Source organism: Microchirus variegatus (assembly GCF_963457635.1).
Source record: "Microchirus variegatus genome assembly, chromosome: 22".
In the NCBI taxonomy this organism is placed as follows: Eukaryota; Metazoa; Chordata; class Actinopteri; order Pleuronectiformes; family Soleidae; genus Microchirus; species Microchirus variegatus.
In genome coordinates, this window is record NC_139823.1 from 20480025 (window position 1) to 20501023 (window position 20999).

At 44.5% G+C, this 20999-nt stretch overlaps 2 protein-coding genes across 2 annotated transcripts; one reads left to right on the plus strand and one right to left on the minus strand.

Annotated features, from left to right (window-relative positions):
• Positions 1–409: 409 nt before the first annotated feature.
• On the plus strand, positions 410–3371 carry rgn (regucalcin; the record flags this gene model as incomplete). Its single annotated transcript, XM_083908297.1, is given in 8 exon segments — positions 410–489; positions 491–570; positions 785–967; positions 1041–1141; positions 1550–1664; positions 1794–1925; positions 2934–3088; positions 3260–3371. Coding segments are annotated over 8 exon segments (897 nt in total). The 3' UTR covers positions 3311–3371.
• Positions 3372–4960: 1589 nt separating this feature from the next.
• Positions 4961–15631, minus strand: fmnl2b (formin-like 2b; the record flags this gene model as incomplete). The annotated part of the gene is made up of 28 exons (XM_083908937.1): positions 4961–5068; positions 5498–5621; positions 5717–5815; positions 6122–6223; positions 6340–6500; positions 6595–6724; positions 6863–6943; positions 7033–7101; positions 7187–7421; positions 7581–7783; positions 7988–8112; positions 8209–8229; positions 8303–8482; positions 8565–8668; positions 9611–9831; positions 9912–10013; positions 10132–10281; positions 10354–10464; positions 10546–10620; positions 10701–10794; positions 10894–10970; positions 11054–11180; positions 11257–11400; positions 11489–11572; positions 11713–11789; positions 12027–12107; positions 12214–12297; positions 15515–15631. 28 exons carry the CDS (start codon positions 15629–15631, stop codon positions 4980–4982), a joined length of 3267 nt encoding a protein of 1088 aa, XP_083765063.1. The 3' UTR covers positions 4961–4979.
• Positions 15632–20999: the final 5368 nt, after the last annotated feature.

Sequence of the window (20999 nt, forward strand, 5' to 3'; positions counted from 1 at the left end):
AGTATGCGGTGTACTGGTACTACAGTAGTAGTAGTATTAATAGCAATAACATGCTGTATATGAAGTATGTGGTGTACTGGTACTACAGTGGTAGTATTAATAGCAGTAACATGCTGTATATCAAGTATCCGGTGTACTAGTACTCTACAGTAGTAGTATTAATAGCAGTAACATGCTGTATATCAAGTATGCAGTGTACAGTACTAGTAGTCTACAGTAGTAGTATTAATAGCAGTAACATGCTGTATATGAAGTATGCGGTGTACTAGTACTACAGTAGTAGAATGGTGTATTACTGTGTAAAGCTGTGTAGTACTTTGTGCTTGTTGTGATAGTATTGTAGTAAACCCATGTACTCAGTACTTTGTTGTTGTTCACAGGTGAATCCTGCGCTCTGATTGGTTCTGACATGTCGTCACTTCAGGTGGAGTGTGTGGTCAAAGCGGGCGCTCTGATTGGTGAAGGACCGGTGTGGGAGGAGTCAGAGCAGACTGCTCTTTGTTGATATCGCCGGGCAGAAAATCCATCGCTGGAGTCCAACGACCAATCAGATGCAGTCTGTGGAGACAGGTTGTCCAATCAAACTGTCTGTCTCTCACCCGTCTGTCTCTCACCCTTCTGTCTCTCGTCTGTCTGTCTCTCGCCTGTCTGTCTCTCGTCTGTCTGTCTCTCACCTGTCTGTCTCTCGTCTGTCTCTCACCCGCCTGTCTCTCGTCTGTCTGTCTCTCACCCGTCTGTCTCTCACCTGTCTGTCTCTCACCTGTCTGTCTCTTGTCTGTCTCAGAGGACACAGTGAGCGTGGTTGTCCCTCGCCGCTCAGGTGGTCTTGTGGCAGGTGTTGGACGCAGCCTCGTGGCTGTTGATTGGTCGACTCAGACGATGACATCACTGGTCCAGTTTGACGAGGACAAACCAAACAATCGACTGAACGACGGGAAGGTGGATCCGACTGGACGTCTGCTGGTGGGTGAGTCAGAGACCATCACCTGACCGATCACCTGACCGTTTCTGTTGCCATGACGACGTCTGATGTGTTTCAGGTTCTATGGGAAAGGAGACGAGACCTGCTGAGGTGACGAGACACCAGGGGGCGTTGTTCTCTGTCGACTCTGATTTCACTGTGACCAAACACCTAAGACAGGTAAAGAGACTCACACTGTCTGTCTCTCACTAACCTGTCTGTCTCTCTAACACCTGTCTGTCTCTGTGACACATGTCTGTCTCTGTGACACATGTCTGTCTCTCACTAACCTGTCTGCCTCTTACTAACCTGTCTGTCTCTCTGGCACCCGTCTGTCTCTCTGACACCCGTCTGTCTCTCTGACACCTGTCTGTCTCTCACTAACCTGTCTGTCTCTCAGTACATGTCTGTCTCTCTGACACCTGTCTGTCTCTCACTAACCTGTCTGTCTCTCAGTACATGTCTGTCTCTCTGACACCTGTCTGTCTCTCACTAACCTGTCTGTCTCTTTGACAACTGTCTGTCTCTCTAACACCTGTCTGTCTCTGTGACACATGTCTGTCTCTCACTTACCTGTCTGTCTCTCAGGTGGACATATCTAATGGAATGGACTGGTCTCTGGATCACAGAACATTTTATTACATCGACTCTTTGTCTTTAAACGTTGACGCCTTTGATTACGACGTTGACACCGGAAACATCGGTAACTATACGTGTGTATTTGTACTGCATGTATGTACTAACATCTGTGCACTGCAGTACACGGTGTATTTGTACTGCATGTATTGTCTGTAGTATTTGATCATTTTGGTTGGTTATCTTTGTTGCCTAGGAAACCGACGTACAGTGTATCATATGGAGGAGGGGGAGGGGCTTCCTGATGGGATGACGGTCGATGCTGAAGGTCGTTTGTGGGTCACGTGTTACAACGGAGGACGAGTGGTTAACATCGACCCTGTGACTGGTAACTGTTGTTATTGTGATTATACTGTGTGTGTGTGTGTGTGTGTATATAAGTTTACAAACCCTGGAATATGAATGATGGTTAGTGGTTGGCTGAAGACATTTATTGTTGTTGTTTTTTTTAAATCATAACGACAAACTTAGCCCAGTTAATATCGCGTATTTTCCCTTTAACATCAGTGACAGTTGAAGTCTCAGATGGTGAATCCACTCATTCTTCCTGACAAAAAGCCTCCACTTATTTGAGGTCTCCTCAGTGGATCAATGATGATCTCAATGATGATCTCAGGAGACCGAGATGTTCTCTCCAGAACCTTCACTTTGTTCTGCTGTAGCCAATCACAGGTGGACTTGACCTTGTGATCTTCAAACAGCCACAGCTCATGTTTTCACAGTCCTGTGTTTCACCTGAACTTATTTGTGGGTTTTTCTTTGCATCCAGAACAATTTTCCTGTCAGTTGTGACTGAAATGTGAGTTTGTCTATGACCGTGGTTTGGTTTCAACAGAACCCTCATTTTCCACTTCTTCATTAGAGTTTGAACGTTCTCAATTCCTTTGATATTTTCTTGCACCCCTTTGCTGAAGAAGATGGTGACCTTTAATAGTCATTTAAAAACCAACCCTAACCCAGGCTAACTCTAACCCAGGCTAACCCTAACCCTGTGTGCATGTTGTCAGGCTAACCCTAACCCAGGCTAACCCTAACCATAACCCTGTGTGAATGTTGTCAGGCTAACCCTAACCCAGGCTAACCCTAACCCTGTGTGCATGTTGTCAGGCTAACCCTAACCCAGGCTAACGCTAACCCTAACCATCACCAGGCGATGTCAACTTCTGTTGTCATTATGATTTAAAAAGAGTGAACACTGTTTGACAACAAACGGCTTCAATGAACCATTGTTCATATTCTCTGACAAATGGTTAAGAAATCATAAATTCTGTCAGGGGATGTAAACTTTGTGTATATGTACACGATATGTGTATATAATACTAGCTTGTTCCCTCAGGTGTGCGTGTGCAGACCGTCTTTCTCCCGGTGATGAAAACCACTTCCTGTTGTTTTGGTGGTCCACAATACTCTGACCTCTACGTGACCTCAGCTTGTCTTGGCCTCAGCCAATCAGAGAGCAGAGAGCAGCCACTGGCAGGACACACTTTCAGGGTGAGATTCATGTCAATCACCTGTCACTCACCTGTCAATCTCCTGTCAATCACCTGTCACTCACCTGTCACTCACCTGTCAATCACCTGTCAATCTCCTGTCAATCTCCTGTCAATCTCCTGTCAATCACCTGTCACTCACCTGTGCGTGTTCCTTTCCGTTTATGTTCAGGTGCGAGGACTTGGGGTCAAAGGTCGACCTTCCACTTCCTTCTCAGGGTGATCAACAGGAAATGACTGTACTAATAAAGTTGATCATTTTAAATAAACAACAGAGACATCTGTCCATCAGTGAGACACCATCACAAAGACGTTTAATGTCCACATCAGTTTCACCACAACAAACACTGAACGTCACGTCCACTAAAACGTCTCCTACAAAATAAAAGTTAATTCACGTAGAAAAGTTTGTGCTGTTTGTTTGACACCAAGGTCAAAGGTCAGGGAAGGGGAGGGGCTTTGTCACGGATTGTCTCTCCTGGTCCAGACCTGTTTTTGTGTCTTTTAGGTTCATTGTGTGTCTTCATCAGTGTTTGTCCTTTAAGGTTTGTCTTTGTCTGTCTTTGTCCTTTAAGGTTTATTTGTCCTGTAAGGATTGTCGCTGTCTGTCTTTGTCCGTCCCTGTCCTTTATAATCCTTGTCCATCCTTGTCTTTGTCCTGTAAGGTTTGGTCCAGTTGACTCAGAACCTGACCAGAGCCTCAGCAGTGCCCCCGTGTGGTGAGACGCATGGAGCTGCAGCTGAGGATGGCACACATGTCTTTCTTGTGTCCACTGATGATGTAACACATGTCTCTGTGTGAGCTAACAGGCTAACAGTGGACATGAAGACATCAGAGGACAGTCTGTCTCTGGTCAGCTGATCACAATCCTAAATATGTCCTAGGATGCTAACAGCGCCATCTGTGGTTGAGACCTGGAAGGTCATGAGACACTAACAGCTCCACCTGATGGAAATGATGGACAGATTCCTCCTTTAGTTTTCAAAGCTTAATCTCTGGTTCCACTTCACATTAAGTCACCTGACCTTTGACCCAGGTCCAGTGTCAAAGGTCAGGTGACTTCTAACAGTGTAAACAAGTGATGTCATCAGTTCACGATCGATCATCGATCTAAAAGTTCAAAGTGCTGATTGGTCCCATGGGTTAGAGATGGGTGTGGCCACAGAAGAAGAGGTGTGGTCGTCCATGTTGTGTCTCAGTAGTGTTCTCAAGAGTGGGCGGGGCCACAGAAGAGGAGGTGTGGCCATCCATGTTGTGTCTCAGTAGTGTTCCTCAGAGTGGGTGGGGCCACAGAAGAGGAGGTGTGGCCATCCATGTTGTGTCTCAGTAGTGTTTCTCAGAGTGGGCAGGGTCACAGAAGAGGAGGTGTGGCCATCCATGTTGTCTCTCAGTAGTGTTTCTCAGAGTGGGCGGGGTCACAGAAGAAGAGGTGTGGTCGTCCATGTTGCGTCTCAGTAGTGTTCCTCAGAGTGGGCGGGGTCACAGAAGAAGAGGTGTGGTCGTCCATGTTGCGTCTCAGTAGTGTTCCTCAGAGTGGGCGGGGTCACAGAAGAAGAGGTGTGGTCATCCATGTGTCTCAGTAGTGTTCCTCAGAGTGGGCGGGGCCACAGAAGAAGAGGTGTGGTCATCCATGTGTCTCTCAGTAGTGTTCCTCAGAGTGGGCGGGGCCACAGAAGAAGAGGTGTGGTCATCCATGTGTCTCTCAGTAGTGTTCCTCAGAGTGGGCGGGGTCACAGAAGAAGAGGTGTGGTCATCCATGTGTCTCTCAGTAGTGTTCCTCAGAGTGGGCGGGGTCACAGAAGAAGAGGTGTGGTCATCCATGTGTCTCTCAGTAGTGTTCCTCAGAGTGGGCGGGGTCACAGAAGAAGAGGTGTGGTCATCCATGTGTCTCTCAGTAGTGTTCCTCAGAGTGGGCGGGGTCACAGAAGAAGCGAGAGCTACGTTTGGCCGATCGAGCGGTGAAGGGGACGGTCTTCAGAACTGTGGGTAAAGAAAACAGCCAATCAGAGGACACGCAGAAAACAGCATTTTAATTAATTAATGAGTTGGTTGGTTAGTTAAATGATTGATGGGTTGGGTAGTGAAATGATTCGTTGGTTAGTTAAATTATGGGTTAGTTAAATGATTCGTTGGTTAGTTAAATTATGGGTTGTTTAGTTAAATGATGGGTTGGTTAGTTAAATGGTTGGTTGGTTAGTTAAATGATGGGTTGGTTAGTTAAATGATGGGTTGGTTAGTTAAATGATGGGTTAGTTAGTTAAATGATTGGTTAGTTAGTTAAATGATGTGTTGGTTAGTTAAATGATTGATGGGTTCGTTACATAAATGATGGGTTGGTTAGTTAAATGATGGGTTGTTTAGTTAAATGATGGGTTGGTTAGTTAAATGATGGGTTGGTTAGTGTCTGACCTGTGATGATGTCCTCGATGGCGCCGTCCTTCCCTTCGTAAACATGGCGGCTGTCTTTTCCCTGACGTCGTCTCAGCTCAGTGATCACTTCCTGTGGCTGACGTTTCCCTCTGTGTGATGGAGACTGGGGGGCGGGGCGAGGGGCGGAGCAAACATGAACAGGTGTAACTCATGTCACATGTGGACAGTGTGTGCAGGAGGTCAGAGGTCACGCCTCACCTTAGTCTCCGCCTCCTCCTCCTGCTGCTGCTGCTCCTCCTGTTTCTCTAACAACATCTGCTCCTGACGACGTCTCTGCTCGTTCTCGTCCTCAGCCAGCTGTGGGGGCGGGGCTTATTTACTCACTCTGTATGCTTTGATGAAGGGGGCGGGGCTTATTTACTCACTGTATGCTTTGATGAAGGGGCGGGGCTTATTTACTCACTCTGTATGCTTTGATGAAGGGGCGGGGCTTATTTACTCACTCTGTATGCTTTGATGAAGGGGCCAGTCTTATTTACTCACTGTATGCTTTGATGAAGGGGCGGGGCTTATTTACTCACTCTGTATGCTTTGATGAAGGGGGTGGGGCTTATTTACTCACTCTGTATGCTTTGATGAAGGGGGCGGGGCTTATTTACTCACCCTGTATGCTTTGATGAAGCGGACGACGATCGGAAAGAAGACGGACGGCGGCATCGTCTTTGAACTTTCTCCAAAAAACTTGACGACGTCTTCAAAGGCGTCCTGAAAAAATGTAAAGAGAGAAAATGTGTGTGTGTTTGTGTGTGTGTTAACTGTGCGATGCGAGCGTACTCCAGTAGTTTACTGTGTGTGTGCATGTGTGTGTGTGTGTGTGTTACCTGTGCGATGCGAGCGTCCTCCAGTAGTTTACTCAGTCGTGATTCGTTCCTGCTGATGAAATCCTTCAGAGTGACGTTGTGTTGGACGCTGAATTCTCTCCACGTCAGTTCCATCCCACGCTGAAGTTCTTTGACGTCACAGAGAACGTTCTCCAGACTCACTGTCACACACACACACACACACACACACACACACACACAGGTGAGGGGCGGGGCTGCTGAAGCTGAGCTGAGCTGTGATTGGCTGACACTCACCTGCAGCTGCTTTGTCCACGTAATGAAGCTCGTTATAAAACAAAGACGCTGAAGAATATTTGTCTCTGACCACGTTAGCGATGAAATGAAGCAACGTCTGTTTCCTGTCTGTGGACTTAGTGTCCAAGAGCTACACAGACACACACACACACACACACACACACACACACACACACACACACACACACACACACAGCTATGTTGGAAGAATCAACACAATGTCAAAGTTGTGTGTGTGTGTGTGTGTGTGTGTGTTTGTGTGTGTTACCAAGTCCAGACTCTGTAGTTTAAATCCATAAACCGCTCCTCTTTTACTGCTGTTCATGTAGTTTCCCAGAGCCAAGATGATCTGAACAATGACATCATCATCATTAATGTCATCACCACTGTGAGTGTGTGAGTGTGTGTGTGTGTGTGTGTGTGTGTGTCCAAACTGACCTCCAGAATCTTCTTGAGTTTCTGAGATGATTTGATAGAAACTGAAGCAGCGATCATGGCGTGAAGTTGCTGTGAGGAAACAGTGAGAGGTCAAAGGTCACTGAGGTCACAGGGGAAGTGTGTGTGTGTGTGTGTGTGTGTGTGTGTTTCTCACTGGCGTTAACATCTGAACGTTGTCAGTGAAGTTTCCCATGAAGGTCATGATGCTCATCCTCTGTGAGAGTCGCTCGATGCGACTGAACTGCATCATAAAACGATCTTCATCGCTCAGCGAATCCTGAGGTTTCCTATCGCGCTCGTACTGACGCAGCAGCTTTAGCTCCGCCTCCGTCGGCAGGAAACGCATCAGACATTCAACAAAGTCCACTCTCACCGTCCTCAGGTCCAACCTGAAACACACAACAACTGTGGGACACTGAGAGGACACTGAGAGGACACTGAGAGGACACTGTGGACACAGCTCATTATTAATTGATAATCATTGACCAGAAAGCAACCGTTAACGAAGAAGATGAAATTAAAACTCTGATCTCTGCAGGTCAACCTACATTTGAATGGCGCGGCAGATGACCTCTGACCCCTGCCCTGCCTTCCTCAGAGTGATGGCCAGGTTCTTCGCTCGGTTTGCTTCCAGCAGAGAAACTTTAGACGCAACTTTCTGAGGAAGTTTCTGCCGCGAAAGAGTCAAGTCGACGGCAGGACCCTGAGCCTTCGTCTTAAAGAGTTCTTCAAAACCCTCCATGTCCAGGTCCTGAGAGACAGACAGGTCATCAGAGAGAGAGACAGGTCATCAGAGAGAGAGACAGGTCATCAGAGACAGACAGGTTGTGTCTGTTGTGTGTCTTTGTTTGTTGTCTCTGTCGTGCGTCTGTCGTGCGTCTGTCGTGCGTCTGTCGTGCGTCTGTTGTGTCTCTGTTGTGTGTCTGTTGTGTGTCTGTCGTGTGTCCTCTTGTACCTGCAGAACGGCCTCGTCGTCCACATCGTTGAACACAGTCCCGTTGATCTGACTTGGTTTCAGAGCGACCCAGTTCAGAACCGGCATCCGGAACTTTGTCTGGATCGGCTTCTTAATCTTCACCGCTGAGTCATGCAGGGAGAGACAGGTGAGACAGGTGAGACAGGTGAGACAGGAGAGACAGGTGAGACAGAATTGATAAATGTTTATGTGTCACTTACAAAGTAACTTGAGCGCCCCCTCTGTAAGGAAGAGAAACATTGGTCAGACTGTGATTGGCTGAAAGTTTGATCATGTGACTCATGTTGGTCTCACCTGCAAGTCCAGAGTTAAAGATGACCATGGGTGACCCGGGGAGAGGCGGAGCCACGGGGGGAGGAGGAGGTGGCATCGGAATGGAGGAGAGCTCACTGTTACGACAGGGAGGAGGAGGAGGAGGAGGAGGTGGAGGAGGAGCACCAGGAGGGGGAGGAGTCAGGTACGGACCATTGGACTCTTGAAACACAAAGAGAAGAAGAAGAAGAGTCTTTATTGGTTGTTTCATAAATGAGTTCAGTGATTGGACGATCAGTCTTACCTGTGTCTGCCATTGGTGGGGGAGGAGGTGGAGGGGGAGGAGCCTGCACACTCAGAGCGTCACTCAAACCTGATCCCATGATCTGATAGGCTAACGTCTCAGGGCTGAAACAACCAATCAATAAGATCATCGTTAATGTTTCCTCACAGCAGGAAGGTTACAAGTCTTTCTATATCTGCTGGTTCTCCAGTGTGTGGGGGTTCTCTCTGGGTTCTGTCTGTGTTCTCTCTGGGTTCTCTCTGGGTTCTCTCTAGGTTCTCTCTGGGTCCCCTCCGGGTTCTCTCTGGGTTCTCTCTGGGTTCTCCCTGGGTTCTCTCCGTGTTCCTTGTGGTTCTCTCCTCACCTAACCGTACTGTCTGCGGGTGAGAAACAGCACTGACTGCTTAGCTAAATGTGCTGTTGCCTGCAGAGGAGGAACTTTCCAGGCCGTTCTCATTCCCTGTCAGCGGTTCTCCTCCAGGTTCTCCTCCAGGTTCTCCTCCAGGTTCTCCCACAGGTTCTCCCACTCCTGAGGCTGTAGCTGTTTAAACTATACCTCCAGTTCACACCAGTTCTGACCTCCAGAGTTCACTTGCAAGACCTCCTCTTTGGATTGAGTTGGATTGTTTGGTTCACACCAGCTGCACCAAACCAGGCCGGTGTAATGACTGTGACCTGTCTCACCTGTCCTCTCCTGTCTCACCTGTCCTCACCTGTCTCACCTGTCCTGTCCTCACCTGTCCTGTCCTCACCTGTCTCACCTGTCCTCACCCGTCCTCACCTGTCCTCACCTGTCTCACCTGTCCTCACCTGTCTCACCTGTCCTGTCCTCACCTGTCCTCACCTGTCTCACCTGTCCTCACCTGTCTCACCTGTCTCACCTGTCCTCACCTGTCTCTGTCCAGAGGTCGACCACCTTCACCCCATGTCAGCTGTGACATGGGGTGAAGTTAGTTCATGTTGAAACAATGTTTGAAAGTATGAATATCACACACACACACACACACACACACACACACACACACACACACACACACACACACACACACACACACAGGTGTTGTTACCTGGGCGACAGGTAGGGGCAGGGTGGAGGTGATGCAGAGACGGACTCGGCCACGCCTCCATCACCCTCCCCTCTCTGTGGGTGTGGAGCGTTGGCCCCTCCCACCTGATGCGCTTCCTGAGCCTGACGTTCCAGACGACTCTGGCGTCGGATGGTCTGATCTTTCTCTTGAACCATTCGCCGCAGTGTGTGAACCTGAGTGTTGGCGTTGGCGTTCACGTCCTGCACCAATGACAGGGGGACATTAGACACAGTGTGTGTGTGTTGAAGGACGACGTGGTTTCCATGGTAACAGCACTGACCCGCAGGTGATCCAGCTCTTTGTTGGTTTGCATCAGTTGTTTCTCCAGTTCAACAATTTTCAACATTGCTTCGTTTTCCACGTCCAGGAGACGCTCGGACATCTGAGGACACACGTCAGTGAGACAAATGTCTGTCTGTCTCCATGCACATCTGTCTCTCTCAATGTGTCTGTCTGTCTCCATGCACATCTGTCTGTCTCTCTCCATGTGTCTGTCTCACCGTGTTCAGACTCTCCTCCAGCTCCTCCACTCGCTCCAGAGCGGCTGTTTTGGTTTCGGCGTCTTCGAGCAGCGTTCCCACGTCAAACACGTTGTCGAGGTACGCTTGAATCTGGACCTGCAGCCTGTCGCTCTCTGTGTGCTTCAGTCTCTGAGGGTGAGACAGGTGAGTAAATGTTATTTTAGTATTCAGTAGACAGTGACTGTCTCATGACGGGTTTACCTCCAGGTGTTCGTCCAGGTTCAGTTTGGTGAAGTCGTACTGCAGGTGAACTCTAAAGTTCATGTCCTCCACTGAATGAACCACGATGTTGATGAACTGCATACAGGCAACCTGCAGATACACCAACGCTACGTAAGACTACTGTTATATCATCGATCCATAAAGACAAACCCACCATTTAAATCAACAAACCAGGAAGTCGATGTTGTCGTCCTCATTTTTAAAATGTTCCATTAACTTCTCAAAGCGCAGAGACTCGGAACAAACCTGAAACAGATCAATAATCAGTCGATCAGTGTATTGATGAACTGTGTTTTTCCTCTAAAGCAAATCGTAAATATCTTTACGGTTTTGAAGTTATCGAAGGCCGACAGGATGATCTCATGACCTCCTCGCACCAAACACACGGCCGCCAACAGCTCCAGCACCAGAGCTTTGGTCCTGAGGAGGAGGAGGAGGAGCATGAGGAGGAGGAGGAGCAGGGGGCGGAGTCATGTTTATTATTCCAGACTGCTGTGTGTGTGTGTGTGTGTTACCCACCTTGGGTTTCTGTTGTTAAGGCTCAGGGCGATTTCATTGACAGCGTGAGGATGTGACATCACCATGTTGAAGCCGTACTGAGGGTTAGGATTAGATTATAATCTGATCATCGATCCTTTAAAGTCGTTATGTATTGATTGATTATTGATCGATCAGGTACCTGATAGTTCATGATGGCTCTTAAACACATGACACAAACGTGGACGTCATCTTTCTTACAGACGAGTCGAGAGTTCTTTAACGTGCGTCGACTCGGCAGCGTGTTGGAGCGAGTCACCAAAGCAGAGCTGTGAGGTCAGAGGTCAGAGGTCAGACTGAAACACCACTGATGGTGAGTGCATTAAAAAAAACCTACTTTCTGACCTGATGGAGTGTCGAGCTGCTCGGGGGATGGACGACGACGGGGACGGCAGACTGCAGTCGCCATGGAGATCCTCTATGGACCGACTCCAGGGAGAGTCGATGGACGAAGTGTCGCCTCCGCCCTCTGACTGCTCGCCATCGAACCTGAATGATCCATACACAATAATCAATGTTAACCTTTGACCCTGACGTTGTGATGTCATCAACATCGACTGTGACATAAAAAACTCACGTGACTGCATACTGAGCAAAGGACAAATACTCCACCAGGACGTCCAGGCCCTGGTTCTCCTCGTTCAGGAACTCTCTGACCCACCTGTGCTCAGAGAGACAGACAGGTGTTAGAGAGACAGACAGGTGTCAGAGAGACAGACAGGCTTCAGAGAGACAGACAGGTGTTAGAGAGACAGACAGGTTTCAGAGAGACAGACAGGTTTCAGAGAGACAGACAGGTACCCGATGTGGTTTGTTCGAAGTGAGATCTCAAGCTCTCTCAGAGTCTGAGTGGACTCCTGAACTCGTCTTCGGAACTTCTGCAGACAGACGGGCAGAGAGACAGACGGGCAGAGAGTCAGACAGGCAGAGAGTCAGACGGGCAGACAGACAGATGGGCAGAGAGACAGACGGGCAGAGAGTCAGACGGGCAGACCGACAGATGGGCAGAGAGTCAGACGGGCAGAGAGTCAGACGGGCAGAGAGACAGACAGACGGGCAGAGAGTCAGACGGGCAGAGAGACAGGTTACAAAGAAACAAAGAAAGCCTGTCTCACCTTCCGTGTGACCGCTGGGTCGAGGAAACCTCTCAGTTTCTGGATGTATGTGTGTGGAGGATTCTTCACCTGAAACCGCTCCTACATCATGACATCACAAATTAAGCCCCGCCCACCAGCAAACACCTGATCATCTAATTATTTAGTCAATGATCATTGATCATTGATCAATGAGTGGAAGACAAACCTGATCACAGATCAGCTCCCACTTCTTCTCGTTGTCATAGGAACGAAGAAGACGAACTTTATCAGGAGGAAGATTCATCGAGTTCTGAAGAAACAAGAAAGGAAGGACACTGTGAGGACACTCTGTGAGGACACTGTGAGGACACTCTGTGAGGACACACTGTGAGGACACTGTGAGGACACTGTGATTACATGAGTTAGTGATTACATGAGTTAGTGATTACATGAGTTAGTGATTACATGAGTTAGTGATCACATGAGTTAGTGATGACATGAGTTAGTGATTACATGAGTTAGTGATCACATGAGTTAATGATCACATGAATTAGTGATGACATGAGTTAGTGATGACATGAGTTAGTGATCGCATGAGTTAGTGATCGCATGAGTTAGTGATCACATGAGTTAGTGATGACATGAGTTAGTGATTACATGAGTTAGTGATGACATGAGTTAGTGATGACATGAGTTAATGATGACATGAGTTAGTGATCACATGAGTTAATGATGACATGAGTTAGTGATCACATGAGTTAGTGATCACGAGTTAATGATCACATGAGTTAATGATCACATGAGTTAGTGATCACATGAGTTAGTGATCACATGAGTAAATGATCACATGAGTTAGTGATCACATGAGTTAGTGATCACATGAGTTAGTGATCACATGAGTTAATGATGACATGAGTTAGTGATCACATGAGTTAGTGATGACATGAGTTAGTGATGACATGAGTTAGTGATCACATGAGTTAGTGATCGCATGAGTTAGTGATCACATGAGTTAGTGATCACATGAGTTAATGATCACATGAGTTAATGATCACATGAGTTAGTGATCACATGAGTTAGTGATCACGAGTTAATGATCACATGAGTTAATGATCACATGAGTTAGTGATCACATGAGTTAGTGATCACATGAGTAAATGATCACATGAGTTAGTGATCACATGAGTTAGTGATCACATGAGTTAATGATGACATGAGTTAGTGATCACATGAGTTAATGATCACATGAGTTAATGATCACATGAGTTAGTGATCACGAGTTAATGATCACATGAGTTAATGATGACATGAGTTAGTGATCACATGAGTTAGTGATGACATGAGTTAGTGATGACATGAGTTAGTGATCACATGAGTTAGTGATCGCATGAGTTAGTGATCACATGAGTTAGTGATCACATGAGTTAATGATCACATGAGTTAATGATCACATGAGTTAGTGATCACATGAGTTAGTGATCACGAGTTAATGATCACATGAGTTAATGATCACATGAGTTAGTGATCACATGAGTTAGTGATCACATGAGTTAATGATCACATGAGTTAGTGATCACATGAGTTAGTGATCACATGAGTTAATGATCACATGAGTTAGTGATCACATGAGTTAATGATCACATGAGTTAGTGACTAGGTCCTATTTGTGGGACAGATTTCAGTTTGTTAGTGTAAAAGATGAATCCTCCACTCACTAAAGTTAACTACAGAGTTCCTCAGGGTTCTGTGCTTGACTTAATTCCTTTTACCCTGTACATGCTGCCATTAGGCAACATGTACAGGAAACATGGCAATAATGCTAACCCTAACCCTGCTATGCAGACGACACTCAGCTATACGTATCTGTTCGGCCTGACGACCCAAACCCTTTAATTAAACTCCAGGATTGTCTTAAAGACGTCCAGACGTGGATGGCCCAGAACTTTCTAACCCTAGCACATGGTCTGGTCCTGGGGTCAAAACATCCCAGTCACCTGCAGTACAGTAAGGAACTTGGGGTCCTGTTTGACCAGGATTTATCACTGGATGAACACAATAAGCAAATATGTAGAACAGCCGTCTAGCACCTTCACAACATTAAGGCAATTAGGAATATTATATCACAACAAGAAACTAATCCATGTTTTTATAACCTCTAGTCTGGATTACTGTAATGTCAGGATGTCCTCATAAGTCTCTGAGAAGCCTTCAACTGGTCCAGAATGCAGCAGCAGCAGCAGCACGGATACTGACTGGAACCAGACGACGTGAACATAGAACTCACATATATAATATATATGAGTATAATATAATATATAATAATCTGTGATTCAATCACTTTATATCAACAGACTTTGCACGAGCCGCACTTTTATCTACCTTTTTCTAGACCATAAATCCACATGTAGACCATAAATCCACATGTTGACCATAAATCCACATGTAGCCCATAAATCCACATGTAGACCATACATCCACATGTAGACCATAAATCCACATATAGACCATAAATCCACATGTAGACCATAAATCCACATGTTGACCATAAATCCACATATAGACCATAAAGCCAAATGTAGACCATAAATCCACATGTAGACCATAAATCCACATGTAGACCATAAATCCACATATAGACCATAAAGCCACATGTAGACCATAAATCCACATGTAGCCCATAAATCCACATGTTGACCATAAATCCACATGTAGACCATAAAGCCACATGTAGACCATAAATCCACATGTAGCCCATAAATCCACATGTTGACCATAAATCCACATGTAGACCATAAATCCACATATAGACCATAAATCCACATTGTGTCTTGTATGTTTGAACATCTACTGTCCGTCTGTCCGTCCACAGAGTTCATCCCTCACCTGTGACTCTCAGGTTTCCCTGTTCAAAGGCTTTTTGTTCCTGGTAGTTTTTCCTGAACCTGGGTTAAGGGTTAAGGGTTAAGGGTTAAGGGTTAAGGGTTAAGGGTTAAGGTTAAGGGTTAAGGGTTAAGGGTTAAGGGTTAACAGTCTGAACCTAACCCTACACTGTGAAGTCCTTGAGACTATTATGGGCTGTAGAAATAACATTTGATCTGATTGATTGATGAGTTAGTGATGACACAGTGGATAAAAAAAACTTTGATAACTTCTCTATGACGGAGTGAATGTGTGAACACATTAGGACAGATTCTCATACAGAGTCCCAGGAACCAGAACCAGAACCAGAACCTCCAACTGGACCAAATCAAATAGATCAAATATTATTTGGTCCACAGTTTACAGACAGGTCCTCACAGTGTTGGTAACGTCCTCTGTCCTTAGACCCTCGACCAGGAACAAAAACCCTTACAACAGGGACCAGAATCCATTAGAGAAGAACCAGGTCAAACCAGACCAGAGACGGTCCAGGTCTGTGTGTGTGTGTGTGTGTGTGTGTATGTTTATTTGTGTGTTCAGTGTGTGTGTGTGTGTGTCTCAGTGTGTGTGTGTGTGTGTCTCAGTGTGTGTGTGTGTGTGTTCCTCACCAGTGCGATGGAGAACCTCTCCTCCAGCTCTGAAGGTTCTGGCAGAGGAAGTCTAACCGGAGCGGCTCTGGACCGGATCACGGCGAGCTGAGTCTCCATGCTCTCTGTGTTCCCCATCACACACACACACACACACACACACACACACTGAACACACCCACCTAAAACAACACACACAGCAGCAGGAACATGTGATCGGCCATCACAGACGGGCGTTCGAGGTAGAGGAGGCCTGTCTCTCTCTCTCTCTCTCTCTCTTTGTCTCTCCTCCTCTTTGCTGCTGGAGATGAAGATGATGATGATGATGCAGCGCTCTCTCTCTCTCTCTCTCTCTCTCTCTCTCCTTCTGTCTGTGTGTGTGTGTGTGTGTGTGTCAGATGTGCCGGTTAATCCTCCCCCACATCAAGAGAGAGAGAGTCGGCCTCTTTGTCTCTCTCTCTCTCTCTCTCTCTCTCTCTCTCTCTCTCTCTCTCTCTCTCTCTCTGTCTCTCTCTCTCTCTCTGTCTCTCTCTCTGCGGTCTTTGTTTACCTCACTCGCCCATCCCTCCTCCCTCTCCCTCTCTGCCTCCTCAGACAATGAACCTTCTGCTACCACACACACACACACACACACACACACACACACACACACACACACACACACACACACACACACACACACACTCTCTCTCATTTCTGTTTAATATTTTTTTCTGAAGCTTTAAATCTTTTTTTTATTCAATTCATTTATTATATTTCATCACTTCCTGTCTCTTCCTCCTTCTGATGTCACTTCCTGTTCCCTGACTATGAAAGTAAACCTTTCAGCTGTGGTTAGGGAGAGGAGTCTTTTATTGTGAAACATGTATTTAAATATCCTGTCACCCTCTATGCAATATAAGTCACAAGGAGGTCACTCTGAAGAATTTATCATCCTTTAATCACATTTGATATGTAATGACACGTTTATCCACCAGAGGGCAGTCTGAAGAATTTAACAGCCATAAATCACATTTAACCTTTCATGTAATGACACGTTTGTCCACCAGAGGGCAGACTGAATAATTCAGCAGCCATAAATCAAATGTGACCCAACTTGTAAAAACACATTGGTTCACCAGGAAGCTGTTCCACCATGTGAACCAATCCGTTACCCATAATGCTTTGTGAAAACTTAAAAGTGAAGAAAACAGTGTCTTTTGTCTAAAATAAATCACATTTTGACTGTGAAACATTTGACAAAAGATGGTAAAACAGTGTCAAAAAGTTTGTGACACATATTTCTGTAATAATTCAAGTTTTATCATTTAATTCTTTACCAGCACCATAAGTGATAAGTCTTTAGTGGACTTTAAATACTCTGTCATTCTCCAGGGAATGTAGTTCAACACAGCTCAGTTTAAATAGTATAGCAGCACTGGATGAAACTCACCATGATATATCATGATTTGCCCACAGGAGGGCAGTGTTAAATATTAGTTATATATATTATATATTAATTATTTTTCATGCAGTTTAATACTTGCCCACTAGTTTGCAATTTAAACACCTTCAGGTTACAAGTTATATTTCACCTTAAATGTGATGTCATATTTAACCACTAGAGGGCAGTTGAAATAATTTAGTATTCATAAATTAAATTTGGGCTTGCATGTAATGATGTGTTTGTCCACTAGAGTGCAGTCTGAAGAATTTTGCAGCCATGAATCAGATTTGACATTAGGTGTAATGACACCTTTGTCCACTAGAGGGTAATCTGAAGAATTTAGCAGCCATAAATCAAATTTGACCTTACTTGTAATAACACCTTTGTCCACCAGAGGGCAGTCTGACCAATCCACCAGCAGTAAATCAGATTTGACCTTACATGTAATAACACCTTTGTCCACCAGAGGGCAGTCTGACCAATCCACCAGCCATAAATCAGATTTGGCCTTAATTGTAATGTCAAACTTGTCCACTAGAGGGCAGTTGAAATAATTAAGTATCCATACATCAAATTTGAGCTTACATGTAATGACATGTTTGTCCACTAGAGGGCAGTTTGAAGAATCCAGCAGCCATAAATCAGATTTGACCTTACTTGTAATGTCAAACTTGTCCACTAGAGGGCAGTTGAAATAATTAAGTATCCATACATAAAATATGAGCTTGCATGTAATGACATGTTTGTCCACTAGAGGGCAATTTGAAGAACCCAGCAGCCATAAATCAGATTTGACCTTACATGTAATAACAACTTTGTCCACCAGAGGGCAGTCTGAATAATTCAGCATCCATAAATCAAATGTGACCCTCTTGGTAAAAACACATTGGTTCACCAGGAAGCTGTTCCACCATGTGAACCATCCATTACCCATAATGCTTTGGGAAAACTTAAAAGTGAAGAAAACAGTGTCTTTTGTCTAAAATAAATCACATTTTAACTGTGAAACATTTGACAAAAGATGGTAAAACAGTGTCAAAAAGTTTGTGATACATATTTGTGTAATAATTCAAGTTTTATCATTTAATTCTTTACCAGCACCATAAGTGATAAGACTTTAGTGGACGTTAAATACTCTGTCATTCTCCAGATACTGTAGTTCAACACAGCACAGTTTAAATACTTTTGCAGCACTTGGTGAAACGCACCATGTTATGTCATAGTTTGCCCACAGGAGGCCAGTGTCAAAGATTAATCATTTGTGTGCTCATTGTAATTAATGTAATCCCAGACCTCTTTGTCAAAGAGTAAGAACTTAATCTCAAATTCTCTTTAAATCACACTTTATGTGTAGTGTTAGTTTTGTCCACCAGTGGGCACTCTCAAGAAATGCAACCATAAATGGTTAGGGTTAGCAGTGATCAGTGAATTCAGCATCAGTGCGTCATCTGAAAAGTATTTTTTACAGTGGAGTTTTAATGTTTTGAGCATTTTTTACAGTGTAGGTTGTGCATAGGTTGTATTTTTTATCACTTATGGATGTTTGTTCTGCTCTTTTTATAAAGTTATGTTGACTTTACAAAAATGATGTTGAGACAACTCAAGATAAGTGAATATCATCAACATTAAAGAAAAGCATTAAGTCAACATAAAAAATCATGTTTGTTTAGCAGATGTTAACTGAATTTATCCATGAGTGGGTTAGTCTGTCAGTGGGTGGGTGTGTCTGTGGGTGTGTCTTTCTGTGGGTGGGTGTGTCAGTGGGTGTGTCAGCTTGTCTTTGCCCCTGCAGGTTGGCCAGAGAAACCCCTTTCCCTGGTTTCCCTCTGACTCACCTGCTGCATGTTACTGTGATTGCCTCCACTCAGTTCACTCAGTCTGGAGCAGTTCACCAGTTTGGAGGTTTGTTTGATCTTGACTTTGAGTCCTGACTGTCACATGTTAGCATTTGTGTTAGCCCATTAGCTTTTTGTTTGTTAGCATCTTAGCCCAGTAGATATTTGTATGTTATCCATTAGCATTTTGTTTGTTTGTATATAAGTATTGTATGTCAGTCCATTAGCTTTTTGTATATTAGCCCATTAACTTTTTGTGTTGTATATTAGCATTTATGTCAGCCTATGGTTAGTTAGCATGTTAGAATTTGTATGTTAGATCACTAGTTTTTAGTTTGTTAGCATTTTTCAGTTGGCCTGTTGATACTGGGCGGTTTAAATATAATTAACAATTTGGTGACAATGTTCTTAATATAGAGATCAATTAATGAAAAACCTTTGATGTTTGCAGTCCTCACACCTGCTGCAGCAGTAGCTAACGCTAGCTAGGAGGCAGCACATGGTGAGTGAAGTGTTTGCTCTGCACTTTCTCTTCTCTTATTAAAGTACTAATCTCCAGTTATGTGACATTTTATAATTTGACTCTACAGTGATTGTTGTTTTTTGCACTTTTTTCATGTTATAAAAATTCAGGTCGTCATGAAGCTCTGCAGAAGCCTGATAACGAGCTGTTGATCTGAATCAGGTGTTGGAGCAGGACAACATGTAAAACATGGAGGACAGAGTTTCCTGAGGACCGGGGTCAGGAAACGCTGCTCTAAACAGGCTCAGGTTAGCATTAGCTCACTGATGTTTGGTTTTTAAAACATTTTTACAGTGTGCTGTGGTATCATATCACATTTGCTGCTTTTACAGCTTATTTCCTGCTCTCATTCTTATCATTTGTTTACCAGAACCGGCTTCTTGCTCTTTGCTGCAAAACACGGACCGGATTCCATGGACGGACAGGACTGGATTGGATTTGGGTTTCTGCTGTAAGTACAACAGAAAGCTAAGTTTTGAAGTGTACAAAAGTTTTTGAAGTGTACAAAGATCTCTAATTATAGATATAATTATCTCTCCCTTTCTCTCTCTCTCTCTCTCTCTCTCTATATATATATATAGATATAGATATAGATAGATATATATCTATATATAAGAAGGACTGAATAAAGTTTAAACATAGGTTGTTTTTTGATATAAACTGAAACAAAATGAATCAAAGTGACTCGAGTGGCTCCTCTACAAAATGGCTGCCTTATAATTCAAACAGGTTTGGGCCGGTGATTGATTTGTGTGTTGTTCTTTGGTTTTATTTTTGGTGTTTGTACAAACAAGATTTTGGTATGGTGTACTGTGAGTGTCAAATGTGCGGTGTAAAACTTTAAAAATGAAATACTCCAAGGTTTTGCCAGAGTTTAAAGGTTTTTTTTAACTGTGGTGTTTCACTTAGCACTGTACTGTATATAAAGGTTTGTGTCGTTTTGGTTTGATGTGAGGTTTTTTCTGTTGTGCATCAAAAGGTTCAAACTACAAAGTGGTTGCATCAAATCTAAAATGTCTCAGGTTTTGGTCTTCAAGACAAAAGGTGTCAATGGTGTGTTTTTACTTTTTGGGTTTTTCCTCTCTGTAAATCAACTTAAAATGGCTGAATGTTATCAAAACTATTTTATTCAGCTTTCAAACAGGTTTGATCTGTGTGGTGTACTTTGGTTATTTTTGGTGTTTGTACAAACGAGGTTTAGAAAAAACAACTTTAACCCACTTTGCTCAATTGGATTTATCATCTAAAAGGTATTTTGGTTAAAGGCTGCTTACTTTTGGTGTTTGATTACATGGTGTACTGTGGAGCTTTGGTTTGAGTGTCAAATGTGAGGGCGCTGGTATGGGACAAAGTGGGGAAAAATGCCACTGTGCTTTTATAATGTTTGTATTTTGGTGTGAGGTTTTTCCTGCTGTCCATAAAAAGGTGGACTACTTTGGAATCAAGGACCAACATGGCTTCCATCTCCAAGTTCCAAAGATGAGTAAACCAGACGACTCCTGATATGAGACACTGACATTTGCTGCTGCTTTAGTTTTTGTTGTTTTCGTGTCTGTTCCAGAATCAAGACCCGACATGGACCTTGTGATGGAACAGTTACGCTTGGTGGACGTCCAGGACAACTTTGTCAAACTCTGAACACCAGCTGTCAGAAGAGGATGAGTAGTGATAGTTGTTTGCTGCGGCTTTTGTCTCTGTTAATTTGTTTGTTTTTCCTAATCT